Source organism: Pantherophis guttatus, chromosome 7 (assembly GCF_059756535.1).
Source record: "Pantherophis guttatus breed Tessera chromosome 7, ASM5975653v1, whole genome shotgun sequence".
In the NCBI taxonomy this organism is placed as follows: domain Eukaryota; kingdom Metazoa; phylum Chordata; class Lepidosauria; order Squamata; family Colubridae; genus Pantherophis; species Pantherophis guttatus.
Window position 1 is genome coordinate 18,600,417 of NC_142069.1, and position 25,284 is coordinate 18,625,700.

General features: G+C 39.6%; 1 protein-coding gene across 2 annotated transcripts in view; it reads right to left on the reverse strand.

The window, feature by feature from the left end:
• Nucleotides 1–255: 255 nt before the first annotated feature.
• DENND5B (DENN domain containing 5B) overlaps nt 256–25,284 on the reverse strand; it is a 125,687-nt gene continuing 100,658 nt past the window's right edge. For both annotated transcript variants that reach the window (XM_034403498.3, XM_034403497.3), the window contains 9 exons: nt 24,124–24,252; nt 23,534–23,655; nt 15,751–15,896; nt 14,273–14,391; nt 12,221–12,408; nt 10,593–10,675; nt 7,999–8,125; nt 5,481–5,655; nt 256–4,261 (listed from right to left, as the gene is read on the reverse strand). In XM_034403498.3, coding sequence (XP_034259389.2) covers nt 4,078–4,261; nt 5,481–5,655; nt 7,999–8,125; nt 10,593–10,675; nt 12,221–12,408; nt 14,273–14,391; nt 15,751–15,896; nt 23,534–23,655; nt 24,124–24,252 — 1,273 coding nt within the window. In that variant the 3' untranslated portion in view covers nt 256–4,077. The remainder of the gene's footprint in view (nt 4,262–5,480; nt 5,656–7,998; nt 8,126–10,592; nt 10,676–12,220; nt 12,409–14,272; nt 14,392–15,750; nt 15,897–23,533; nt 23,656–24,123; nt 24,253–25,284) is intronic.

The window sequence follows — 25,284 nt, forward strand, 5'->3', positions numbered from 1 at the left end:
CATGACTTTTAATACCTCTTCATCAGATCAACAGCAAATAATCCAGAACAGGTTTTCTAGACACTCTTTCTGTAATCTCACCAGATGTTTACATATTAGTTTTTTTTTTTAACTGGGTTTGATCTTGTGTATTGCCAAGGTGATTTATAAATCTTATGTATAAATTGATATAAATATTCCCAAATTCCCAGCAAATATGTTGATTATTTTTCTGGTTTCTTTTTTTGTTTAAGGTAACAAATCGCACAGGACACATTTTGCTATTCTCACAGTTTTATTTGTAAAGACCATTGCATGAAAAGCTGCATTTCGTTTTAATCCAAACCCTGGAGAAAAACAAACCCGCTTCAGTCTGTGATATGTATGCTAAAGTGCTTGAAATAACAATACTTTTCAACCAATATTCATTTCCTGAATATTATCCAATCCTGATTAATCTGCTAATGTGAAAGATAAAATAGCAACATATTCTGAAGAAACAATGGTTGGGGAAAACGAAATATTTAGTAACTACACCAGGTATTTTGTACATTTCAAGTTTAACACACAACATTTCCTTATGTGATAGACACTTGCTGGGGAGGGTGTATATCAATGAAATAATCACAAGCATATTCTTAAAACATATTCAGAAGAGGCAATTAACAGCAGAAACCCGAAATTCTTCACTCAGAGGCAAGTCTCATTTAACACAGTGAAACCTAACTTTTGAGCGAATGGGTTGCAGTGGCAAAGTTTGCAATTTAAAACAATTTCATTATGGTTACATATTAATCCACTTCTCAATTATATTCCATTTTCTCTGGTATTTTTTTTTTTTTAAACTATGCTAGCATAGCAATACTAGAAAAAACATAGCGTTCTTCCTTTTACTTTGTAAGTTAACAGAAAGCTTTGGTAATTTTAAATATTCAGCTTCTAAAAACGAATAACCGGTTAACACTGATATGAATAGGATGCATTAAGTTTTAGAAAGCATGACCTTCGCCATTTTGAGAACTAACTCTTCATGATTTCTGAATGTTTGACAGACCAAATCACTCGGGCCCAAGTGATCAGTGCTGCCTGTTTAAAGGAGGGGAAAAGCTGCACGCTATAGGTAAAAAATCACCAAAAACTGCACTCCTGAAGTCATCAAACAGAACTAGTCTATTAGAGCTCAATCCCATGCTTCAAAAATACCTCAAGGCTGTAATAATACTACATAGTTATACAGTACTTTATTGCCTAAAAAGAATATACTGTACATAATGTTCCTTGCACACCATTCATATGCTGTGAAACAGAAAACGACATTATCAGGGAAGATACTGAGCACGACACACGAATGAAGATGTTGGGAGACATGTGACTTTCGAGCATAATGCATTTAACATTGTTCACGTCCTGTCAGCAGAAAAGGATTTACAAACAAGACCCATCGATACAAAGATGGGGCAGAAATCTGTTTAGCAATCCAGCTCGCTCCTGGTTCATCTGAAATGAATTGGAGTCACCCAAATAGCATTTGCCTTTTCTTTTAATGCCATACTATTGAAAACAAGCCTTAGGTTCCAGCTTTGGGGTAGTTTTGTAACATGCAGAAAAACAAAACATACGTTATCGGTATTTCTGACAGCCTCTCTATTCGTTTTCTGCATCTGGGCCTCAATCCCCATTTTTGAGGCCTTAAACAAGAAAAGATCCAGAAATATAAAAAGCTGAAATGAAGATTAAATAGAATCGCAGTCCAAAGTCTGTCTCTTCGAGCTAAGGTTAGGACTGGATGCCAAATTACAATATTTCTCTGCTTAAGGGAAGGTTAAAGCCAAGAGCTGAAGTTTCAAAAGCTTCACTGTGAAAAGTATACTACGCAGTATACTAATACTATACTAATGGGTAAGGAAAAAGGATGTAACGCCTATGGATACCCTTCTCATCAGCTTTAATTAGGATTGCATCTTAGCTCATTGGACAAATTAAATATAGAATCAATGCCATGTCATAGACACACCTACTGTACATCAATATTACATAGGAGTTCCTTGCGGTATTTCAGGATCTAGTTTCTGATCACTGGGATAAAGTAAGGAATAATTGGACTCTCTGATCACTGGGATAAAGTTCATAGTAAGGAATAATTGGACTCTTGCTTTCTTCCTGCGGAAGCTATGTAAAGATTTTTTTTTTATCATCCCCCACGGATTTGAAGTTGTTGGCCTTGAAAAGCCAGTTTCACATTCCCAAATCCCCTTGCGATGAATTGTATGCACTTGTATAAATATGCCTCCCGGGGTAACCTGTGGATGCTAGGATTACACAGGAGAAATTACATTTTCAATCCATTTTCTGTGCTACCGTTACTTCCCCAGTGACTATATGTTCCTTATCTTCTTTGAATGGTGTGTTAAGGAGCAATGGAGAACTCGTTCCCAAGCCACACAGGTACAGTAATGTAACTATCAGCTTTAAAAGTTAAGTCTTTTCTACTTGGAAAGCCATTTCTACCTAATAACCAGATGTAGGCGGGGTCTTATCTACAATTTTTGCAGCAAGGTTCTTGTTCATGCGGGGAATCTGTGAGCAGAATATGAGCACGCCATCAAATAGGAAAATCCTCCAATATAATAAAGCAATGTGCAAACTGCCCACTTTCCTAAATACAGGAGAGGGAATAGACATGGGTTTATGGGCTGAATTCACACATTGCTTAAAGGCATTATGACTTGGTTTTGGGTTGTCATAACATGCAAGTGGAGTTGGAGGCTAAATGGTAGTTAATTTAGGACATTTTTATTACTCTCTTGTTGTGGTTTGGAATGTTAATAGGCCTGCATGGTATGGTTTTTCCTGGCTTATTCCTGGTTTTTGTCCAAATCTAATCAATCAGCACAGTGCAAGAACAGCAAAATAAATAAACCAGGTAAAATAAACCTGTTTTGCACATCTGCAAGGCTAATTCAAACTTGTACAACAAACTGGGTTTAAAATGAAGCATGGCTTATTGCAATCTTTATCTATCCAAAATTATTTGAAGGGACTCGTACCTAAATTGCTGATGATAAAGCATCACATTTCTTCCAAGTTTTCTTTCTGCTCTTTTAAGAAAGTAATGTGGAAGAAGCATTGTTAGCCCAAAATGAGGAAGGGGGGGGAGGAAACTGAAAATATAATTAATAATCACAATTATAATACTGTTTTTCTTCCATTGTTATCATCTCCAGTGGCAAAATTTCTAAAACATCTACCCATTCGTAGTACAGGGATTGCTCAAGGTTAAAAAACAAACAAACGATGACTCCTTGAGCTGATTGACAAGATCCATCAGGAAGATGCAGAATCTCTATGACCTGGAGATGATTCAGTGCACAGACAAGGAAGTTTGAATCTACAGTAAATGGCATAACAAGAGATCAACATATACAGGGAAGCAGCAAACAATGTAGACCAGAGTTTCTCAATCTTGGCAGCGTTGCTGGCTGGAGAATTCTGGGAGTTGAAGTCCACACGTGTTCAAACTGTCAAGGTTGAGAAACTCTGATGTAGACTCACGCAAGAGATTCAGTAGTGGCTACCTTTGCAACACAACCTCCTCCCGCCCCCACTACATTTGTACAATATTTACAACATGAACTGGTTCCTTCCCCCACCCCACCCCCCGCGCCTTATGCGCAAGTAATGCTTCCTCCCTTCCCCCTACAAAGTTGTTTTAAGCTACATTCCCCCCCCCCACTCCCCATCCCTGGCCCTAGAATACCGATCCTAAGAAAAAAATTAGCATTTCTAAAGGAAGATAGCCTATTTACACACAATCAACACATGAAAATACTCTTTTGTACAAAACCTCTCATTTGAAAACTATGATACTACAACTGAGCTCCTTTGCAGCCTTGGGGCAGATCAGTAAGAAGACCACGCGTGTGTGAGTCTTGTCACACCCACTTCCCATTTACCAACAAGCCGATCTAAACACAGAGCGGGATATGATCACCAACAATTGCCATTTTTACAGATTTCTGCCCTCTTCCCCGTGCGATGCGTTTCATTTGCCAAGGAAAGGAGAGAAGTGAGAGGGAGAGACAAAAGGTGTCTGCAAGGCTACACATCCACCCCCTTGATGAGTGACCCTTCCAAGACAATGTTGAAGTCCTGCAGTGCCTGTAAGACTCGGATGAGGGAGTTGACCATCATGCGATCGCGCAGAAGAGCGTTTTCTTCATACATCCGGCTAAGCGGGGGACACTCTGCCAGTAACGGAATCCACTGGGCGAGCAAATGATCCCTGTAGAGAAAGTATCACCAAGTTGTATCAGGTGCACTATATTACCGGCATAAGATGCAAGATGGATTTAGGTTAAATAACAACAACAAATCCTGGCTGCCAGGCTACATCTAAGTAGTTAGAAACATGATTCAAGACTGGATGCCAAGAAGCCATAGGAGGATTTTGCAGTGCATTCAGGGAATCAATTTTGGAAGTCCTTTTATTCTGCTTTTGCTATTAACATAGAGCCGAGGTGGCGCAGTGGTTAGAGTGCAGTACTGCAGCTACTTCAGCTGACTGCTAATTCAGCAGATCAGCGGATCAAATCTCACCGGCTCAAGGTTGACTCAGCCTTCCATCCTTCCGAGGTGGGTAAAATGAGGACCCAGATTGTTGGGGGCAATATGCTATTTAGTATACTATCTATTGGTGTAAGCTGCCCAGAGTTTTTAGAGAGTGGGCGGCATAGAAATATGAATAATAAAATAAATAAATAAATAAACCCCGTGCTAAGGCAGGAAACCCTATACCAGTGTTGGCAAACCTTTTGGGCATCGAGTGCCAAAATGGGAGTGCCGGCACGTCTTCCGGTTTTGGCGCGTGCATGCGCACTTGCCACTTGGTCTTCCAGTTTCTGGTGTGCATGTACGCATAAAGACCAGCTGGGCGGTGTGCATGCACGCACCGGAAGAGCAGCTGCCCGGTGCGCATGCATGCACTGGGAAGATGAACTTCCGGTTTACGGCGTGCACATGCGCACTGGCCAGCTGGTCTTCGCGTCCACATGCATACCAGAAACCGGAAGACCAGGTGGCCAGTACAAATGGAACCCAGAAGAGCAGCCATCCGGCGCATGCATGTGCACCAGGCGGCTGCTCTTCTGTTTTCTGGCACTCCAGTGCGTGAAGACCAACTGGCTGGTGCGCTGGAACCCAAGAAGAGCAACAGGTGGCTGCTCGCATGCCTGGAGAGATGGCTCTGCGTGCCACTTCCGGCACGTGTGCCATAGGTTTGCCATAACGGCCCTATACCGTTTCAGACAAATGGTTCTCCAATCTCTTCTTAAAAACTTCCAGTGTTGGAGCATTCACAACTTCTGGAGGCAACAATGAAAAGATCATGAACGGATAATGATCTCAGTCAGCTACCGAGGCTGAGAATTTTGGCCTCCATCGTTCAATACCATTATACGGTGCCTTTCATTTCAAAATTCTTTTATGTTTAAATCTCTACATACCGAGTTCCAAAGCAAACTAGAATTTGGAATTTGCCATCCTTCCCTATGTTCCGCGGAGCAGTATTGATGGCACTGACGTAGTGGCAAAAGGTTTTGCGAGAGGATTTTTGAAGAAGGACATTGTCTTCATTGTGTTCAATCTGGTCAGTCATCTCGAAATAGGCTACAGCTTTTTCTGAAGATGGACAAAAGAGAGAATGAAGTCACCAAACACAGAATAATGTCTCAGTCAGTGAATTTGCTATTTTATCCAAGAAAGTCACCGGATTAAAAAATAGTATTCTAATAGTGTCCCTGTCTCTTGCCTTTCAGCACATTTGCCTTTCTGATTTTTTTTTTCAATTACTCAATACATTTATTTAGGAATGAATCGAAGGCACAAAGTATAGTTTCCACTGAACTCAGTGGCACTTCCTTCTGAGCTTTCACACAACTTGAAATGTTTAAGAGGGATGAAGTAGGCCCTTGCGTTTATTTTCAGATAAAATACATTGCTGAGCACATTGTAAGCCGCCCTGAGTCTCCGGAGAAGGGCAGCATATAAATCAAATTAAAAATAATAATAATAAAAAAAAAAATTGGATTTTCACAAGGCATTCAAACAAGAGCTTTTCTTGATAAAAGTAGGCTGCACAAAACAGCATACAGGTAGTCCTCGACTTACGTCCCACAACTGAACCCAAAATTTTTGTTCTTAAGTGAGATAATTGTTAAATGAACTTTGCCCCATTTTGCGACCTTCCTTGCTGCAGTTGTTAAGTGAATCACTGCAGTTGATGTTAGTAACCCAGTTGTTAAGTGAATCTGGCTTCCCCGTTGACTTTGCTTGTCACACAAAAAGTGATCGCACGGCCTTGTGACATAGCAACGGTCATAAATATGAACCAATTGCCAAGCATCTTAGTTTTGATCACATGATCTTTCATGGGGATGCTGGAAAGGTTGCAACTGTGAAAAACAGTTGTAAGTTACTTTTTCCAGTGCCATTGTAACTTTGAACCAGGGGTGAAATGCAACCGGTTCGCTCCGCTTCGGGCTAGTAATAAAAACTACCGGTTTGGGCAAATAGGTAGTAAAAAAATGCTTTAAAAAAGTAAAAAAAAAATTGGTTCAACAATCGTGTGGCACAGCTGTGATCGTCCGAACCTCTTTTTTTACTTTTTTATAAGCATTTTTTAACTACCGGCTCGGGCGAAAAGATAGTAAAAAATACTTATTAAAAAAAAAGTTGGCCAAGCCCAGCCAGTCACATGACACCCCCCCCCACTAAGCCACGGCCACAGAACCAGTAGCAAAAAAAATCGCATTTCACCACTGCTTTGAATGGTCACTAAATGAACTGTTGTAAGTCGAGGACTACTTGTACTGTAAAAAAATGGAAGCGCTGTACCCAATTCAAACCAAGAGACGATTGAAATGTGTGTTGATTATACAATTATGTAGCTGAGTACAGTTTCATGATCAGTTGCATTCCTTTTAGCATTACCTCTAATACCTAGCCAGCAAGCCAGCATTAAGGTAAGACTTATTCGTGGCAATTATCACTTTGCAAATACTTATTAAGTAAGGAAAAGTTACAGTGACATTTCTGCAGTTAGGTATGGAGTGAATTTTATGAACGACAGCAAAGTCAGCGCTAGAGCCACAGCTAATTTAGGTCCATAAACGCATTCCTAACCTATTAAGACACTGTAGCCATGGATTTAGAGCTAATTGCTACCCTTAAGGCATCTACTGCAGACATAATCTCTGCATTCTCTGATTTGACACTAGAACTGTAAATTAAGAATCACTCTGCGAAGACAGACCTGTTTAAAAGGGAAGCTATGACACAGGATACATTAGCTATTTGGAGAAATTCTGGCTATAGTATGGGGAATAGCTAAACCATTCGTCTCCATCATTGGTCTCTTTCATTCTCAGTGTTAACATGGGGCAAGAAACCCCAACCAGAGCCGTCTGCAGAAAACAGCAACTGAATTAACACAGAAGTAGCTCATTTTGGCTATTCTGATTTTTTTTTTAAAAAGTACCTTATTTTTCGGAGTATAAGACACACCAGAGTATAAGACAACCAAACCTAACACTTTAGCACAGTACAATATACAAAGTCAGCTGCTGACTAAGAGTAGGCTTGCCTTAGCTCAGGGGTGTCAAACTGGATTTCTTCAAGGGCTGGATCAGCATTGTAGTTCTCCTCTGCGGGCCAGCCGGGGGGTGGGGGGAAGGGGAGATGGGATTGGCTCCCCGCACCCCATTTTGGCTGGCAAACTGTTGCAGAAGGCCATCCAGGCCAAAAACGGGCCACACATGGCCCCCCCACACACCCCATTTTGGCTGCCAGAGACACTGCAGGCCGGTCCTTTGCTATTTCCAAGCCAGCCCCGCGAGTCGGATTTGGCCCACGGGCCTTGAGTTTGACACCCCTGCCCTAGCTATTTTCAGCAATAAGCACCATCTACTCCAAGGGATCTCTACTGCCCAGAGCCCAACTGATCCAAAGAAGCAGAACTTTTACCTATGAAATCCCAAATGAAGACGTTCTTATGGAAGATACGTGCAGACTTGAAACCATGGTGGAAAACATGCTCCAATGCCATCACCAGACCATTTTCCCCACACAGAAGAACGGTAAGGCTTCCCCGCTACAGAAGGAGGAAAAAAAAACCCAATCTTGTTCAGAAATTTACAGAAATAATTAGTTTTGCTACATCTGGAATAATGCATTGCTGAACTGCAAGGTAGCATCTCTTCATTTTGGCTTATTCAGGAGAAGCAACTAAGCAAAAGAAAGCGTGCATTTACAGAAAAAAGCCAAGAAAAAAGAAAGAAAGGCTCAAAATACACATTCTGCCCCAGGAATATCTAACCCCAATCAGAAATGTTGTATTAGCAGTTTCTTCTAAACCTTTATTTTCACAGACTCATGAAAAACAGAATAGTGACCTATTTGGTGATAAGCTTCTTTAGATTTTCACGTACAGTGAAAATATTCTTGATTTGGTACATTTCCAATTATGGACCATTCTTTTGCCCATCTTAACCATTTTATATATCACTTAAAATGTGATGCAGGGAAGATAAAAAAGGCTCCAGAACAAACAAGGCCTTATGTCTGTTTTCATTCTGAAATGTAGGTAGAGTATTCTCCAAGAACGACCTTCTTTGGTGCACAGGATTGAGGAGATAAATCAGGGAGGCTTAACTTGGTACTGTGTAATTCTCCAAACACTTGTTTTCTAATGAAGATGTAGAAGAGACATAGGCAGTTTTTTCCCAAAGGCAATTATTGCTGGGATAATCTGGGTCAATATTACCTTGTGGTATCTTAAAGACTAGCAAATTTCCAACTCTTCCTAGCACAGTACAAGATGAACCCACTCTGACCTCCACTTTTTGCTTTTACATATTAATACACTGTGTTTCCCCGAAAATAAGACCCTGTCTTATATTTTTTTTGAACCCTGAAATAAGCACTTGGCCTTATTGTCATGCGCTCAAAAGCCTGATTGGGCTTATTATCAGGGGATGTCTTATTTTGGGGAAAACAGGGTATAACTAGCTATTTCTATAACACCAAATCTTGCTAATCAACAAAACCAAGATCAAAATTTCATTTCAATGCCCCTCTGTTCTTTCTTTTTCTCTTCCCCCTTGTATTTCACACCCCCTTTTCCCATTCCCTTTCCTTCCCTTAATTTCCTATTTCCTTTTCTTTCTTTTTTTTTGTATTTTATACAATAAAAAAAAGAGGTGGGGAAAAAAAGACTAGCAAATGTATTACAGCAGAGTAATATCACACAGTGCCTGCAATTGTGGTAGTCACAGCAACTGTAGAGAGGGGTCCAAAGAGCCAAGAGGGTAGCTTAACAACACAACAGATATAAAACTTGTCCCTTTTTGTCGTTCCCTCCCATCTCGATCTTTTTGACCAATGTTGTGGACATCCTGTTGGGTAATATTTTATTTAACCAAATGAGGCATGTGATGTGTTCATGTGTGCAAATAAAAATAAGGCTTTTAGTTGCATGAACACAGCTGTCATTTTAAGTCTTTTGATCACCCTCCTCAGATGTCTCTAGGGAAAAAAAATGTTTGCAAGATGGCACAACCCTTGTTTTAAAATACTATTTCACATTTCAGTGAGACAAGAAACTGCTTGCACCAGTAGTATATACATTATCCATTTGGTATAAGGGCCCCTATAACAAAGTGTTCAAAACTTGTACCAAAGTTTGTAGTTGTTTAGAGACTCTAAGGGACATTGTGATTGTTTTTAAGTTCTTCATAATGCACGAAAAAGCTGGGGCTGAAAAAATAGGAAGATTTATGCACCTTGGAGTACTGTACTAGTTTAAGCAAATTTCATACTTTCATCCAGCCAGTTTCAGACGTATAAAAATGTAGGTATGCTATATGCATGGAGCTGTCTGACGTATGCTGCAGGATCGCTGTTATTTAACAAGGATCTAATAAGGTATCAATAAAATGAAATAATGGACTTCATGATTTGTGAGGATGATGGATCAGATGTGATATAAAATACCGTATTTTTTGGAATATAAGACACACAGGACTATAAGACGCACCTACCTTTTTTGGTGAGGAAAAGAAGAAAAAGAGATCTCCCTCTGCCTCTGCGCAATTTTGCCTCGTTGCAGCAAACAGCAAACAGCCTGCTTTACTTTCATTTTCAGCTTAGCTTGATTATCACAAGGAAAAAAAAATCTGCTCCTCTTTGCAGCAAGCAGCAGAGCCCTACGCAAAACAGCTGAGAGCAAATCAGCTGAGAGTTGGGAGGCCGATCTAATCAACTTGTGCTAATTAGGCTGGGCTGAAGCTGAAAGGAGCTGTTTTTTCTTGCTGTTTGCTTGCAAGGAGGTAACTGCTGCGAGGCAGAGGCCAAAGGGTGGGGGCCAGTGGGTAGGCGGGGCTACATTTGGTGTATAAGACACACCTAAATTTTCACCCCCTTTTAGGGGGGAAAAAGGTGCGTTTTATACTCCAAAAAATACAGTAAATATCATTCTGCCCCACCTGTACAATACATTCCATCAACCATTAAAGTTATTTGCTTACGCGCCCTATTACGTCAAATGTTTAAGAGACTACCTCTTTTTCAGGCTTATGGAAATGTTTCACAATATTGTTCACAGCTTCTCCTATGCCTTCTTGGATCTGACCTGCGTTAGGTTCTGAAAGAAATGAAACAATAAGTGATTTATTCATTAGGTTGATATTTCTCCAGGGCCAAACAGTGATGTATATAGCATTCTCCCTTCCAATGTTGCTTCTACAACAAATCGATGATGTAGTTGGCGGGATGGGTGAGGGAGGTCGATCACTAAGTGACTGACCAAAAATCATCTCAAGAACTTCCAGGGTTGACTTGAACCAAATTTCAAACCAGGGTCTCACTGGTCTACTCCAATAATTTACCAGAGTACTGCACTGCCTCAGTCTCTCAGATATACACTTTCAATTTTGCAGAGAAGTGACTTTAAATTTAGCGCTTCAAGCATAGCAGCCAGGAGATTTTGAAAGATGGCATAGGCTGAGACCACTATTATGAGATGTAGTGCCAGCCAACCATACTGTAGGTTTTAATGGAGGGCAAATGATAAACCCATGTCAGGATATCATGGCACAAAACATCACTTAATGGCTTTGCAGTCAATGTCTGGCTTGAGGGTAGAATGAAAGGCAGAGGTCTGCATCATGATATTACATTATTTTTTTCATTATTACTGTTAAATAGCAGGCCCCTCTGCAGACAGCTTGGACAACTGTAAAAGAGGAACTATATTTATGGAGTGCAAGATGATCAATAGCCACCAGTTTTGATACCAATAATCAAGAGTTGAACGCCTGAATGTCAATTGTTGGGAAACAACAATAAGTAGGACAGGGCTACAGCTGTGAGGCTTGTGAACTTCTCAAAGAAATATAATTGCTTCAGGTAGCCTTTCTTTGCTTTCTTTTTTTTTTTTAATGGTCCTTGATTTTTTAAAAAAAGTTCAAAAGTGCTTTTATATTCACCGTAACACTGAAAATAATAACAAAAATGTGTATTTCAGATATTGGGATTAGTCTAGCCTGAGAAATTTTTGGAACTAATTAGAACTAATTTTATATTAAAGCAGGGGCATCTGTTTTAAAAATCTCACTTCCTAAATAGTATCAGATTCTGGCTGCAATGTATGAGACGTCACTGAAGAATTAAAACATCTAGAGCAGGGAAGTGTTGAAAACACCTGGACTCAAAGTACAATGAAGCTTAAAAGCCTGGTGGAGTAACAGGATTCTGAATTAATAGGACCTTGGCCTGACCCAGCAAGATCCTTACGTATCTACTAGATGTGGGGAAAGTAATAAAAAGAAGCCAAGGTGGCACAGTGGTTAGAGTGCAGTACTGCAGGCTACTTCAGCTGACTGCTAGCTGCAGTTCAGCAGTTCAAATCCCACCAGGCTCAAGGTTGACTCAGCCTTCCATCCTTCCAAGGTGGGTAAAATGAGGACCCAGATTGTTGGGGACAATATGCTGACTCTGTAAACTGCTTAGAGAGAGCTGTAAAAGCACTATGAAGTGGTATATAAGTCTAAGTGCTATTGCTATTGCTAATACCTGTAGCACCAAGTCCACTAAAATTCTCTCTCATTGGCAAGAAATTTTCCCCAATAACCATCCGGTATGCCTGATATCAATGCAAGAAGCTATTACTGAAGGTAGCTACTCGTACTTATATTCTTCCCAGTAAGGGAAGTGATGCTCAATTTCCGGCCCATAGTTGGGGATTTCTGTTGAGGTGGAGTTCGGCACTGTTTTCCCAAATCTTCTTCTGATGATGACAGTAATAACTCTCCAATGAGTATCCGTTCCAAGCTTCCATCATCAACACCTTTTCCCAACCATCTTCCACAAGGAAACCTGAAGGTAGGAGAGGAAGATGCAGTTGAATTCTGGGTTCTTGCCAAGACAGGATTAATTTCACATCTTGCATACATGTGTTGCCTATCACATTCTCAGTTTCTGGTCAGCCCATCAGTCTGAGATCACTGCAGAATCGATCAGGGGTGAAATGCTCTGAAATCTGCTACTGGTTCGCTTTGGCAAACTGGTGGTAAAAATAAATATTTAAAAAGAAAAAAAGAAAGTTCCGAAGATCAGCTGTGCAACAGTCAGCTGTGCCACACGATCTCGGAACTTTTTTTTTTACTTTTCAAAGCCTTTTTTTACTACTAGTTCTGGCGAATCGGTAGCATTTCCTACTACCAGTTCGGGTGAACCGGACTGAACCAGTATCATTTCACCCCTGGAATTGATATATATATCTTAGCCATGAAGATTCCTACAGCCAGAGGGGAGACGTTATTTGCAGTATCAACTCTTCTGCACATTAACCGATTTCCTAGAAAAATTATTTCCTAGAAAAAATGGATTATGGTATAACGGGACATGGAATTGTGCTGGTTTTTGGCTAAGCAACATAGAATCTGAAGTGTTTTCTAGCTATGTTGTACTTCCTGAGAATGCTCACTTTCTCTCCCCCCCCCCTCAAAAGCACAATGTTCCTACAAAGATAAAACTTTTTTTTTTATTTCAGAGCAGAGAATGCTTTTCAACTTTTATAGGTGTAATATAATCAAGAAAAACAAAATACAAATGTTTGTACAGAAAGTAAACCTAATTTATAGAGCTCAATTTCCTTGTCTGATTTGGTCTAGCTCGGTTCAACTTTTGACTTTCTGCAAGCAGATGAATGTTTGGTGGTGGTGGTTTTGCCTTTTTTGGATCTGTTATTAAGAAAAGGATATCTTTCTACTTGAAAACTTGCAGATTTCTTATAAAGTACTGCCAGACTGGAGAAATAATTATTTTCTCTTTGAACAATTCGAATCTACTTTGAGATTACAATCTGGCAAACATTAAAACCCCTCAATAAAAACTCTTTTAAATTTTGCAGTCACAAAACTTTAAACAATGGTCTCTAACATCTCACATTAAAAAAAAACAACTATTCCCAAATTAGTATTTGTAAACATTTCTTCAACCTAAATAGCAACATTAATCTGCAAGTGTAATTTGCTAATCAAAAGCCATACAGGTAGGTAGCCCTCGACTTACGATGACTGGGATCAGAATTCCCATTGCTAAGCAAGGCAATTGTTAAATGAGTCCCATCCAATTTTATGAGCTTTTTTTGCCACGGTTATGTGAATTATTGCAGTTGTTAAGGGAATCACGTGGCACAGTGGTTAGATGCAGTATTGCAGGCTAACTCTGCCCATCGCATGCAGTTCGATCCTGATGGAGCTCGAGATTGACTCATCCTTCCATCTGGGTTGGTAAAATGAGGACCCAGATTGTTGGGGGCAGCAATATGCTGATATTGTGGACCTCCCAGAGAGTGCTATAAAACACACTATCGGGCAGTATATAAATCCAAGTGTTACTGCTATTAAACAAATCTGGCTTTCCTCATTAACTTTGCTTGACGGAAGTCAGCTGGGAAGGTCACCAGTGGCAATCCCATGACCCTGGGACATGCAGCGCCCAACTTTTGATCACATGCCCCTGCGCTGCGATGGTCATAAGTGCGAGGATCCATTGTAAGTCACTTTTTCAGTGCCACCGTAACTTCAAATGGTCACTAAATGTATGGTTGTAAGTTGAGGACTACCTATACATGAAAACAATCATACTCAGTTACGTTGATACTGCAAGGACATGAAAACGGAGTTGAATCTCTGTGGACATTTAGGAACGTTTCATTTGTATTTTCCGTGCTTACTTATAGGTGTGCCCAGTGATTTCATTCCTGACCATGACACAATCCACGAGCCACTTGGCTAACAGTCCTGAATTGTCATGTCCGATCTGAACAGTGGTTAGCTTCCCCAGGTTTTGACACTGTAAAAGAAGAAAAAAAAAGGACGGGGAACATTTAAATCCCAATTGCACTTCTGGAATACACAGTAGGCAAAATCACCTATCTCCCCGCTTTTTTTTTTTTGCTTAAAAAGACAAATAAGGTTGGGTTGATAAAGCTTGCATGTACCATATTTGTCTGAAGTGGTGTAGGGTTTCCTGCCTAAGCAGGGGGTTGGACTAGAAGACTTCCCTTCCAACTCTGTTATTCTATATGACAAATGAATGGTCTGAGTGAACAAGCTGGAGTCAAAGCAATTGTGGTCTAGTCCACATATGTATCCATTGTTTCATGACTGTATGGATCGCTGAAATCCCAAGAGACAGACAGAAGATGTGTTTCAGCAAATGTCACTTCCAGCACAAAGCAGTTAATTCATACAAAGAGCCGTTCGCCATCCAGGAGAGTAAACAAATATAATGCCAAATGAGGGAGACGCACACTTGAATAGTTTTGCTGACTGACAACTAAATGCGTGAAATCAGGCTTCCGAAAGCATTATGTTTGAAGGGATGTTTTCTCTCATATTTCAGCTTGATTGCTCATGAATTCATATATGGGGGAGACTAAGACTAAATACAGTTTCCTTAAATAAGGCTAAATTCGAAACCCTTTATTAGCTGATGTAATAAAATGCAGGGAAGTGGATACCTGTCATCGTATGAACCGATTTTTTTTTAATAAGAATGAACAAATTCATTGTGATAAAAATGAAGACACACAAAAATACAAAGGACAGATTCAGGCTGGGGTTGAATTCTATATGCCAAATACTTTTCCCTCACTGTCAACAACCATAAGATAAAAACATGCTATTCCCTTATAGAATTCCGGCTTTTATAACAAGCCACAATGACATGACCAGACAAATCATTGTCAAGGCTATGGGGAAAATTATGGGACTATTAACAATTTCCTTTATTTATCCCATTAGCTGACAATAATATTCAGGCTCTTATGAATTTGATTGATGTCATTAACACCACTCTGGAAATGAAACCTCACCAGACTATCATGTTATGAGTGATGGAGAAAAAAGGATTTTTTTTAAAAAAAAAAATGACTTTACTGCCAAATCTTTAAAAAAAGGAAAACAGTGGCAGGATAAAATTTGTTGTGTTGCATATGAGAGCAGAGGTAGTAAGGATTTATCAAACAGCAAGCATGTTTCTGTCCCTACCAACAGCTTTGTGCTGTACACATTTGTGCCTGCTTTTGAAAGGAATGTTGTGCTATGCTCAAAAGTTTATCCCAGTTTTTTTGAACAAGCACTTCCCGACAGATACTCAAAATCCAACACTTGTCATAGCAGGCACGGAAGCATAGGATGCTGAACTCACCTCAAAGGTCATTTCTAACAAGTTCTTTGGAATCTGCATAATGCCAGTATCGCCCAGTTCTCCAGAAACACAAATCCAAGGGTTTGATGTTGTGATTACGTTGCTTAGCTTTTTAATGGGGATAATCACAGTTCTATATGGAATCACTGTAATAGCAAACAATGGTAATTACACGTCTAAGCCAGCCATAAATACATAAATACAGCCTTCTAGCAAGAGATACTACTAATATATTGCAATATCAGCAAAAAAAGTCCAAATTAGAACAGCATCTAGACACCGTAACTGTTATCCAAACACATCACACCATCATTTTGCCCCCTTGTCCTATACAGCTAGTTCTTGACTTATGACCATAACTGGGACCAGGATTTCCATTGCTAAGCAAGTTGGTTAACTGTGTTGCACCTGATTTTATGTGCGGGGGGGGGGGTTGCCATTGTTGTTAAGTGAATCACTGTGGTTGTTAAGTGAATCATGCAGTTGTATTAAGTGTACCCAGCTTTCCCCCATCTACTTTGCTTGTCTGAAGCCATCTGGGAAGGCCACAGATGGTGGTCAAATGACCCAGGACCCCACAAGTATCATAATGCACGCGGATTGCCAAGTGCCTGCATTTTGATCATGTGACCATGGGAATGCTGCAGTGATTGTAAGTACTAGTCGTAAGTCAGAACATAAGCCTAAAATTGAAAATCAGGCTTGTCAGATGTTACATCTTTTCTATCCTGCTCTACGGAGTAGAGAGTTGGTCTCTGACAGAAAACCACTTGAAGAGACTAGAAGCATTTGAAATGTGGATTTACAGATGGCTGTTACGTATAAGCTGGGTTGACAAAATCAGAAATGAGGAGGTGACAAGCCGCCTGGGAAAGCAAAGGGAAATCATCAAAACCATTAAAAAGCATAAGTTAGAATATTTCGGACATGTGATGCGACACCCGGAAAAATACGCCAAACTTCACTTAATCCTCCAGGGAAAAATTGAAGGCAAACGAGGTCCAGGCAGAAGAAAAACATAATGGCTTCAAAATCTAAGGGACTTGTTTGGACTAAATTCAGCAGCACTTTTTCATACGGCTGTTGATAAAAATAGGATCGCCAACATGATCGCCAACGTCCGATGACAGATTTGGCACAAGAAGAAGAAGTCATAAGTCATTTTTTTCAATGCCATTGTATGTCTGCTGAATAGTTGCTAAATGCATGGTTGTAAATCAAGGACTGCTTATACTCAAGGCTATAACATGTATATTGCATTTCAGTGTTATTGCTAATGGATATTGATTGACACATTCCTATTTAAATGCTTTCTGAATTGAAGGCTACCATGTTATCTTAAGGGTTCTGTTATGTGTGGACAACACGTTTTCAAATCAGAAAAGTATTGCTTAGAGGCAGCCCAAGCATTAGAGAGAGAAGAAAAACATTTCACATCATCTAAACATGCTAAAAAGTAGCCCATATTCTGAAAAGCAAATAGACTTCCTAAAGAGGAATTTCAGTCACACATTTTGAGAAGTAGTGCTCCTTTTCTCACAGAATAGAAGGCTAGTCGGTTTTTTCTATAATTATAGAACATTTTACAAAAAAAAAAAAAAAAAACCCTGACCCCCAAATACATTCATTGTATTTGGTTCTATCTCCTGCTTTTTAACATGTATAAGCTGCTAAGAGAGTAATTTGTCTTCTAGAGGCTTCTAGATCTAGGTGAGGTACATTATCAATATGCAGATTATATCAAACTGTCCATCAGCACCCTAGGCCTGACTGAAGAGAACCTTGCTACAGTGACCCAAACTTTTATTGTCAAACTACTACTATGGTACTACTACTGAAATGAAACTACTCTACATGGGGCTACCTTGGAAGATTGCTCAGAAGCAACAATTCAGAACGTTTGTTGGTTGGCACTCATAGCCATGAGCATAATTACACTTCTGTTTGCAGACTCTGAACTGGCTGCCAATAGTTTCTCAGTGTAATTCACAGTGCTGGTTTTTGTTCCTTTGTACCTGCAGGACCGTCCTCTCAAATTAGAACGGACTCATCCAAGATTTCAATTCTGGGGTAATTTGCTGGTGGTGTCCCATTATCACGAGGTTTTGCTGGGCTGAGGTAAGGAGATGCTGCTTTTCATTCATGGCCTCTGTACTTTAGAACAACCTCCCCCTGGAAGTTAAATGAGTTCCTTTGGAGGTAACCATCTAAAAGTTAGCTAAACTACCGTATTTTTCGGAGTATAAGACGCACCTTCCCCCCCCCAAAAGAGGGTGAAAATCTGGATGTGTCTTATACTCCGAATATAGCCCCGCCCAGTCTCGCAAATGGAGATTTCAGAGGCTGAAAGAAGCTTCAGGAAAAAAGCCTCAGAAACGAAGCTTCAGGAAAAAAGCCTTTTTTTCTGAAGCTCTGTTTCGAAGGCTTTCAGAGGCAGAAAAAAAAAGTTTTTTCTGAAACAGTTTCAGAAGTTTCAGAGGCAGAAAAAAAAGTAAGGCACAGAGCTCACAACCAACGAACTTGTTGCTAAAATTCACCTCTGGGATCAGCTGATTGGGGGTATTCCGGGAGGCCGATCCACCCACCAATTAGCTTTTTTTTTAATTTTCCTCCCCAAAAACTAAGGTGCATCCTATACACCAGTGCATCTTATACTCCATACTGATTTTTCATTGTGCACATTAAAATTGTTTAAACTGTTTTAAATATCATTATGCATATTCAGTACTTGGGTACTTGTGAGGCTAAGTTTGGAAAAGTGGACAATTAACAATAAAACCAAACTTCCCTGCAAGGATGCTGAATTCTTCTCTGCACAGAAGAGAAAATAACATCAGCATGACTTGGCTAGCTGAAAAGATGCATCTTGCATAGCAAAATCATTGGCTTTTTATTGTGTACTAACGTATGTAGCCACTAGATGTTGCTGTTACTGCACAACCAAAATGGGAAGATAGATAAATTTAGAAACTGCAGATTCATGTCATTTTTATTTTTAGAAAACTGGAAAAACATCAGAGGCAAAATCAAACAAACAAGCCCAAACAAAAAAACAGTCATTCTTGTCCTCCTGTTTCCATAGCAGCAGGTTAGGGCATCTATTACCACGGAATGATGCTCATAAATACATGTTATGTGTAAGATATATAATACAAATGTATATCTCAACTCAATACATGGTTCAAATGCGGCATCTTTAAGCTGCTGCCATCATCCCTGAGCTGCAAGTATTTCTATCAGCACCAGGAAGGTGGTTCTGCAAGTTGCCGTCCAAATTTTCCCACAATGCTGCCAATATACCATTCCAGGGCACTGTGGAAAATTAAGACAGGAACTCTCAAAAACCAGACAGTGGATTGTTTTCTATGGGTTTCATCCTGGTTTGTTATGCTCCTAGAGATGCCCTGTAAAATCTCTCAAGGTTATCTGCAGAGAGAATCTGTCTCATGCTTAAAGGACAATCCACATCTACATCTCCCCTGGCATTACATTAAAAATCGGCAAGAAAAGTCGTAAAATGGAGCAAAACTCACTTAACAAATTTCTCACTTAACAACGTAAATCTGGGGGGAGGGGCTCAATTGTGGTCATAAATTGAGGACTTCCTATATCTCAGTTCACAGAAGGGAGGTGGCCATGGAAAGCATCATAGACAGGACCCTCTACAGAAGAGACCTAGGAAAGTAAAGGCGAGGAAGGTGTGTGTGTGTGCTTGCAGAATCTGTTACTGTGAGCCTACAATAAAAGGATCCGTTTTTATCCATGGGCTGTCAAGACTCCTGAATGAGAAATAACATCATAACTATGTAGTATGATGGACTGCAGGGCCGGCGCAATGTGTAACATATTCACATTGGTGCAACAGGACTGGGTGTTTTGTTAATATGATTTATTGGGTTAGGGATTTTTTGTCTTCACTATGAGTTGTGTTGGGGGGGAGTGCACTGAGGGAGCTCAACCAAGCTCATTGTACATATGTTGTGCACTGACAATAAAGATTTGAATTTGAAAGTAGTGTTGGTACTCATGGGTTGGTTGCTTGGCTGGACCGCCTCGAAGGCCTGACACAAGCAGAATTAGTGCACTCAGGCTCCCGCCGATTAAAACCATGTCACCTTGTGGGACTCAGGAAGCGTGTCTTCTCTGCTGCAGTGCCTGTCCTCTGGAATGACTCATCTCCAGAGATTTGTCGTTTCCACCCTAATGTCATTCATAAAATAATTAATACTTGATTGTTCTCCCAGGCCTCAGGATAGGGTGGTTGCAGAATCCCAATGCTTTTGGTTTTTCTATTGATAGTTAGTACTTTTCTGGCTGGTTGTGTTTTTCCTCTCTATTTTTTTTTTAACAAGCCGTGCAGAATCGTTAAGGAGTTGGGTAGATAAATACATCAACAGTACGATTAGAAGTGTTCAGTATTGTCTTGGGAATCACAAAAAAATGAATGGAAACTACACTGCATGTATGAAGAGGTTGTAAATCAGCAGGTCTGATTTACAAAATGATAGCAAACTAGGGCCATATGGAGTGATGTTATGCTGATTCCCAGAAGTTCTTCATCTTTGCTGTGACCAGATGGCTGGATTTGGCCCAAGGGACCTTCACACAGTAGCCCTGTAACATCTCTGACTCAGCTTAAACCCCCTTGCAGATTTGGTGAAAAGACAGAAATCCTGGATCATTCAATGAGTATGGTACACATTATTTTTTAAAATATATAAATTTTAAAAATCTAGAAAATTAAAACAGATTATGTCAGGATTCCACCATATCAGGATTAAAAATCTTTTAATTGTTCCGACCATTAAACCTCTTTTGCTTGGTCACACTTTAAAGTGAAGAACTCCAGCAGCATTTCCAAGGCAACCCACAGATCAGAAGGCATTATTCAGATATTATTTTGTAGTATTATTCTTGGCTCAAAAACACAACCTGACAAAGGGGGTGGGATGGGGGGGGGGAGGGAGAGGACAATGCTTTACTAAAAGGTTATTTCACTGTATTATTTGTAACTTTAAAAGACATCCAGAGTCTGTTACAGAGGCAGGCCAGCAAACAAATACATGAACCTAAACTTAAAATAACCACAAATGAATGAACATGTCTAAAATTAACATGGACTGAAATTAGTGTGAGCCATCTATTAGAATGCTATAAGTAACAGGATGCTTTATACGATCCAATACGTTTTTTCGCTCAAAGTGTTCTGTTCAATTATTTTATCAATATCTGCCCATCTGTTAATGTAAAAATATTCTGTTTGGCTTAAATGAAAAAATAGCAGCTACAACAAAAACAAATCTCAGTCTAAAAGCAGCAATTAAAATAGCCTCAGGATAAAAATTACTCATTTTTTAAAATCTGGCAATGGAAACATTTAGAAATTTAGAGATGTTTCCTCCAGAGGGTGTCCATAAATATAAACAAGGACCTTTAAGGACTCTAGCATCTGTTAGGTAAATACAAGGACACTTCCCTTGCTTGCTAATATATATTTTTTCAGATTCTTTTTAATATAAACACAGACTGTAAGGTTAGGATGCTGCAACCAGAGCAAACTGCATTATCAGAATTTCCAGAAATGTTCCTAGATCCACATTTATCCTGAGGGGATTCTCTGCTGTCTGATAAATGAAAGTTTTATGATGTCCACCACTATCAAGTCAACCATCTTGGGAGCGTTCTCTTCAAATGCTCCATGCAGCCATCCCACGGTCCGCCTCATATCTGATACAGTTATCCTTAAGACTTGCCACACCCTCAAGATTCAGCAGCAGAGTGGCAGTTATAATCTGGAATAGAATAGCTGTTACTAAACTTTTGTACCACAACTCTAACTCAGAGGTGGGATTCAAATTTTTTTTACTACCGGTTCTGTGGGCGTGGCTTGGTGGGCGTGGCAGGGGAAGGATACTGTAAAATCTCCATTCTCTCCTCATTCCAGGGGAAGGTTACAACAAAATCCCCATTTCCTCCTGATCAACTGGGACACGGGAGGCAGAGAATAGATGGGGGAGGGGCCAATCAGAGGTGGTATTTACCGGTTCTTCGAACTAATCAAAATTTCCACTACCGGTTCTCTAGAACTGGTCAGAACCTGCTGAAGCCCACCTCTGCTCTAACTCATACCTATTGTTTGACATTACAATAGATAACAGCAGTTCCACAGGTGAAGGAAACCCGCCATTCAAAAGACTATAGCCTAGAACACTTGTTTTTGGTTAATGTAAGCATGATTTAAACTATTTTGGAACCTTTAATTAATATAATCTATTGATTAATAGACTATGAAAATATCATATAACCATTCAAAATCCTGGAAGTCACCTTTAGTGAAGATCTAAAGATCTTGGGTCTTGCAAAAGATCTTCTCCATAAGTATCTAGTAAAGTTCTTGAATGTACCCATGTCCTGAACTTTGGAAGGTGGTAGGAAGACGGGGATTTTTCAGGAATGCCCCCCTGACTTCGCCATGCTTTGCAACTCTAGACTAAAATGTGTATATTCTTTCATATTTTAAACACATTATTTATCCAAGGTATATTTCTTTTAGATCTCTTACATCAATCCCTCATGCATTATTTTAAAAGTACATAATTTTATATCGTGCATTTCCTTTTTATTCTGATTTTATTGTATTATTTATTTATTCATTCAAATTCTATAGACACACATCTCAACCAAGTGACTCTGGGCAACTACAGAATATCATGCTATATAATTCATCTACCAGGCATTTAAATAATGTAATAATATTACTATTATTAAATGAATTATATTATTAATTATAGTTAAATAAACAAAAAATGAATTGGGTCATTTCTTAAAGTGTCTTCCCCAATTGGGAATCTATTAAATGTATAAATTTCAATCCTCTACTAGCAGGTCCATTGCTGAGAATCCTGGAAGTTGAAGTCCACATAGCTGGAAAATATCCAGGTTGGGAAAGTTATAACATAACATAATGTAGCATAAGCAGAGGTGGGCTGCTGCTGGTTCGCACTGGTTTGGGTGAACCAGTAGTTATGATTTTGCGCAGTTCGGCAAACCGGCAAATCCCACCACTGACTGGCCCTGCCCCCGCCCGTTTTTCGGTATATTTTCCAGGCTGTTTTGGGCTGTTTTTCAGGCCAAAAATGCCCCCCAAAAATGGCCTGAAAACAGCCCGAAAAATGGCTGAAAACAGCCTGAAAACTGCCCAAAAAATAGGTGGGGCAGGACCAGTCAGTGGTGTGATTAGTCCCAACCGGCTGAATCCTATCTCTGCCCTTGAGGTGAGTGGCTGGAAGGCCGGGCTGGGTATGATGAGTGACATCACCCACCCAGTCACATGACCAACCGGCCATGCCTACCCAGCCAGAGAACCGGTTGTTAAGTTATTCAAGTCCCACCATTGAGTATAACATATTGTTCTATTATCATGTATTATTATCATCTATTATCACCCCACTTTTTTAGCTTTTTAAATTGTCAATGGGTTTTAGTTTGAATGTTTTAAATTTTGGGCCAAAGTCATGTAATTCTTTTAAAAATTTTAAATTTTGTATTGGTCTGTGTTTTAGTTCTGGCTGTGCACCGCCCTGAGTCCACTAGGAGAAGGGCGGTATACAAATTGAATAAAATAAATAAATAAATAAATAAATAAATAAATAAATAAATAAATAAATAAATAAATAAATCAATCAATCAATCAATCCCAGAAAACTCCAGATAATTCCCTTTGGGTGGCTTGATTACAGGCTTTTTCATGGAAGTATACACTCAGCCTTCTATCCCTACTTACTGATTGTAGTGAAGACACTTGTAAAGCAGAAGTAATTCACAGCATTGAGAGAAAGAAGGTGATAGAGAAATTGTTCCCGCTCTTCTTCACAACGCAGGAAGGCATACCGCTTGTACAGTTTCCTGCAGGGAGTAAGAAATATCTTACCAACAACAACCTGAGTTAGATATACATAAAGAATCAAAAGAATTCTGAGCTCAAGAATCTTAGCGATGTAACAAAGTTTAATTCAAACCCTTCCCCTCCTCCATTTCAATTCTAGACTAGTCATGTTTTCTGCCTTTCAGCCTCATAATTTAGAACTGAATGAAGAGTTAATTGGCATGCTGGTTGAGGATGATAGTAGTACTTTCAAGAACATTAAAAAGCTAATGGAAAAGCTACTTTCACTGAAACTTAAGTTACTTCAATTCCAAGCAAAGGTTCCTAATATTCAGGTAGAACTAAAAAGATACTTCATATGCAATCCCAAATTTGTTTAATTAGTAGGAAGCTCCCTTTGAGTTTGATTAACTTACTCTTGGAAAAGATTCACATCCAATTGCTACCTGAAATGAGGATTCTAGAAGGACCAGCCTTGGAAAACTTACCTTGCCAGAGCTTGATTAAAGAGAAGCTGCTTCAGATGTTGAGACAAGAGCTTCTTTTCAAGAGACAGTCTTATCCATGCCCGAGCCCGACCCACATCAGTTTTTATTTCACTCATGTTCTGAATGTGCCTTCAGGAAAAAAAGAAGAGGAAGAAGCACAGTTAACATCTATTGGAAAGCATTTCTACACTACAGAAAAATTGACTATTAGTGTAAGGCTGGAGAAACCTCAAGCTCGTGGAATAAGAATCAAGAGAATGTCCTTTCTGTCAGAGTATATTCATCAACTGGAATAGGACATGGTAACAAGGTCAGCCAATGTATAGGCATAGCAACTAAGTCAGCCAATGAGGGCTGTTTGGGAGCTGAGACAGACTGGAGCCAGGGCGTGTCTTAGTCTGCAGTTTCTGAGTCTGTGCAGAGAAACTGAAACTAGTCTGCTCTGCTGAAATGAAACCAACTGTTCTCTCCGCCTTGTGTTTTACTTGTAACTGCTACTACGTTGAAGAAGAATCTATATTGGTATTGTACATTTATCTTCATATATTATATGTATATAAAGAAGTTAATGAATCCGGCTGAATCAGTTTGCGCCTGCATGTGCTTTCTGGATTTGATTTTTGCAAGAAACTCTGACACTTTCTGCTCATTAACTGATTGTGTGATCCAAAATCTCCTTCCTGGGTTTCTTTGCAATGAAATTAAAGGTATGCAGGGAACGGTAATATTATAAATAAGAAGAGAAATTTAAAAGGGAAGTCTAGTTTTCTACATGATTCACTACAAAATTTATGTTGTGATATGGTCAACACAAGATAAGAAAGCAAGGTCTCTAGATTTGGACTACTTGGGAGTTCTCAGAATGAATTATCATCCCTTTGGTACTGTTGTAGAATGAAGAGACCAAACAACATTCCTGGGTCAGCCAGAGACAGTTTTTATTGCGCAAGGTTCAGAGGCAAATTGGTTCTTGCTATCTGAACAAAGGAAAGAGATTTAATACCCCTGTTTTATACTTTCCCAAGACAAAGGATTTTGCTAGCACAGCAGTTTTCCATATATGGTTAACATACATCCGTTACATGATAATTGTCATTTCCTAATTACTAAATTCCTGCCCTAATTTATAGTACATGAGATAATTTTAGCTAAACATCCTCC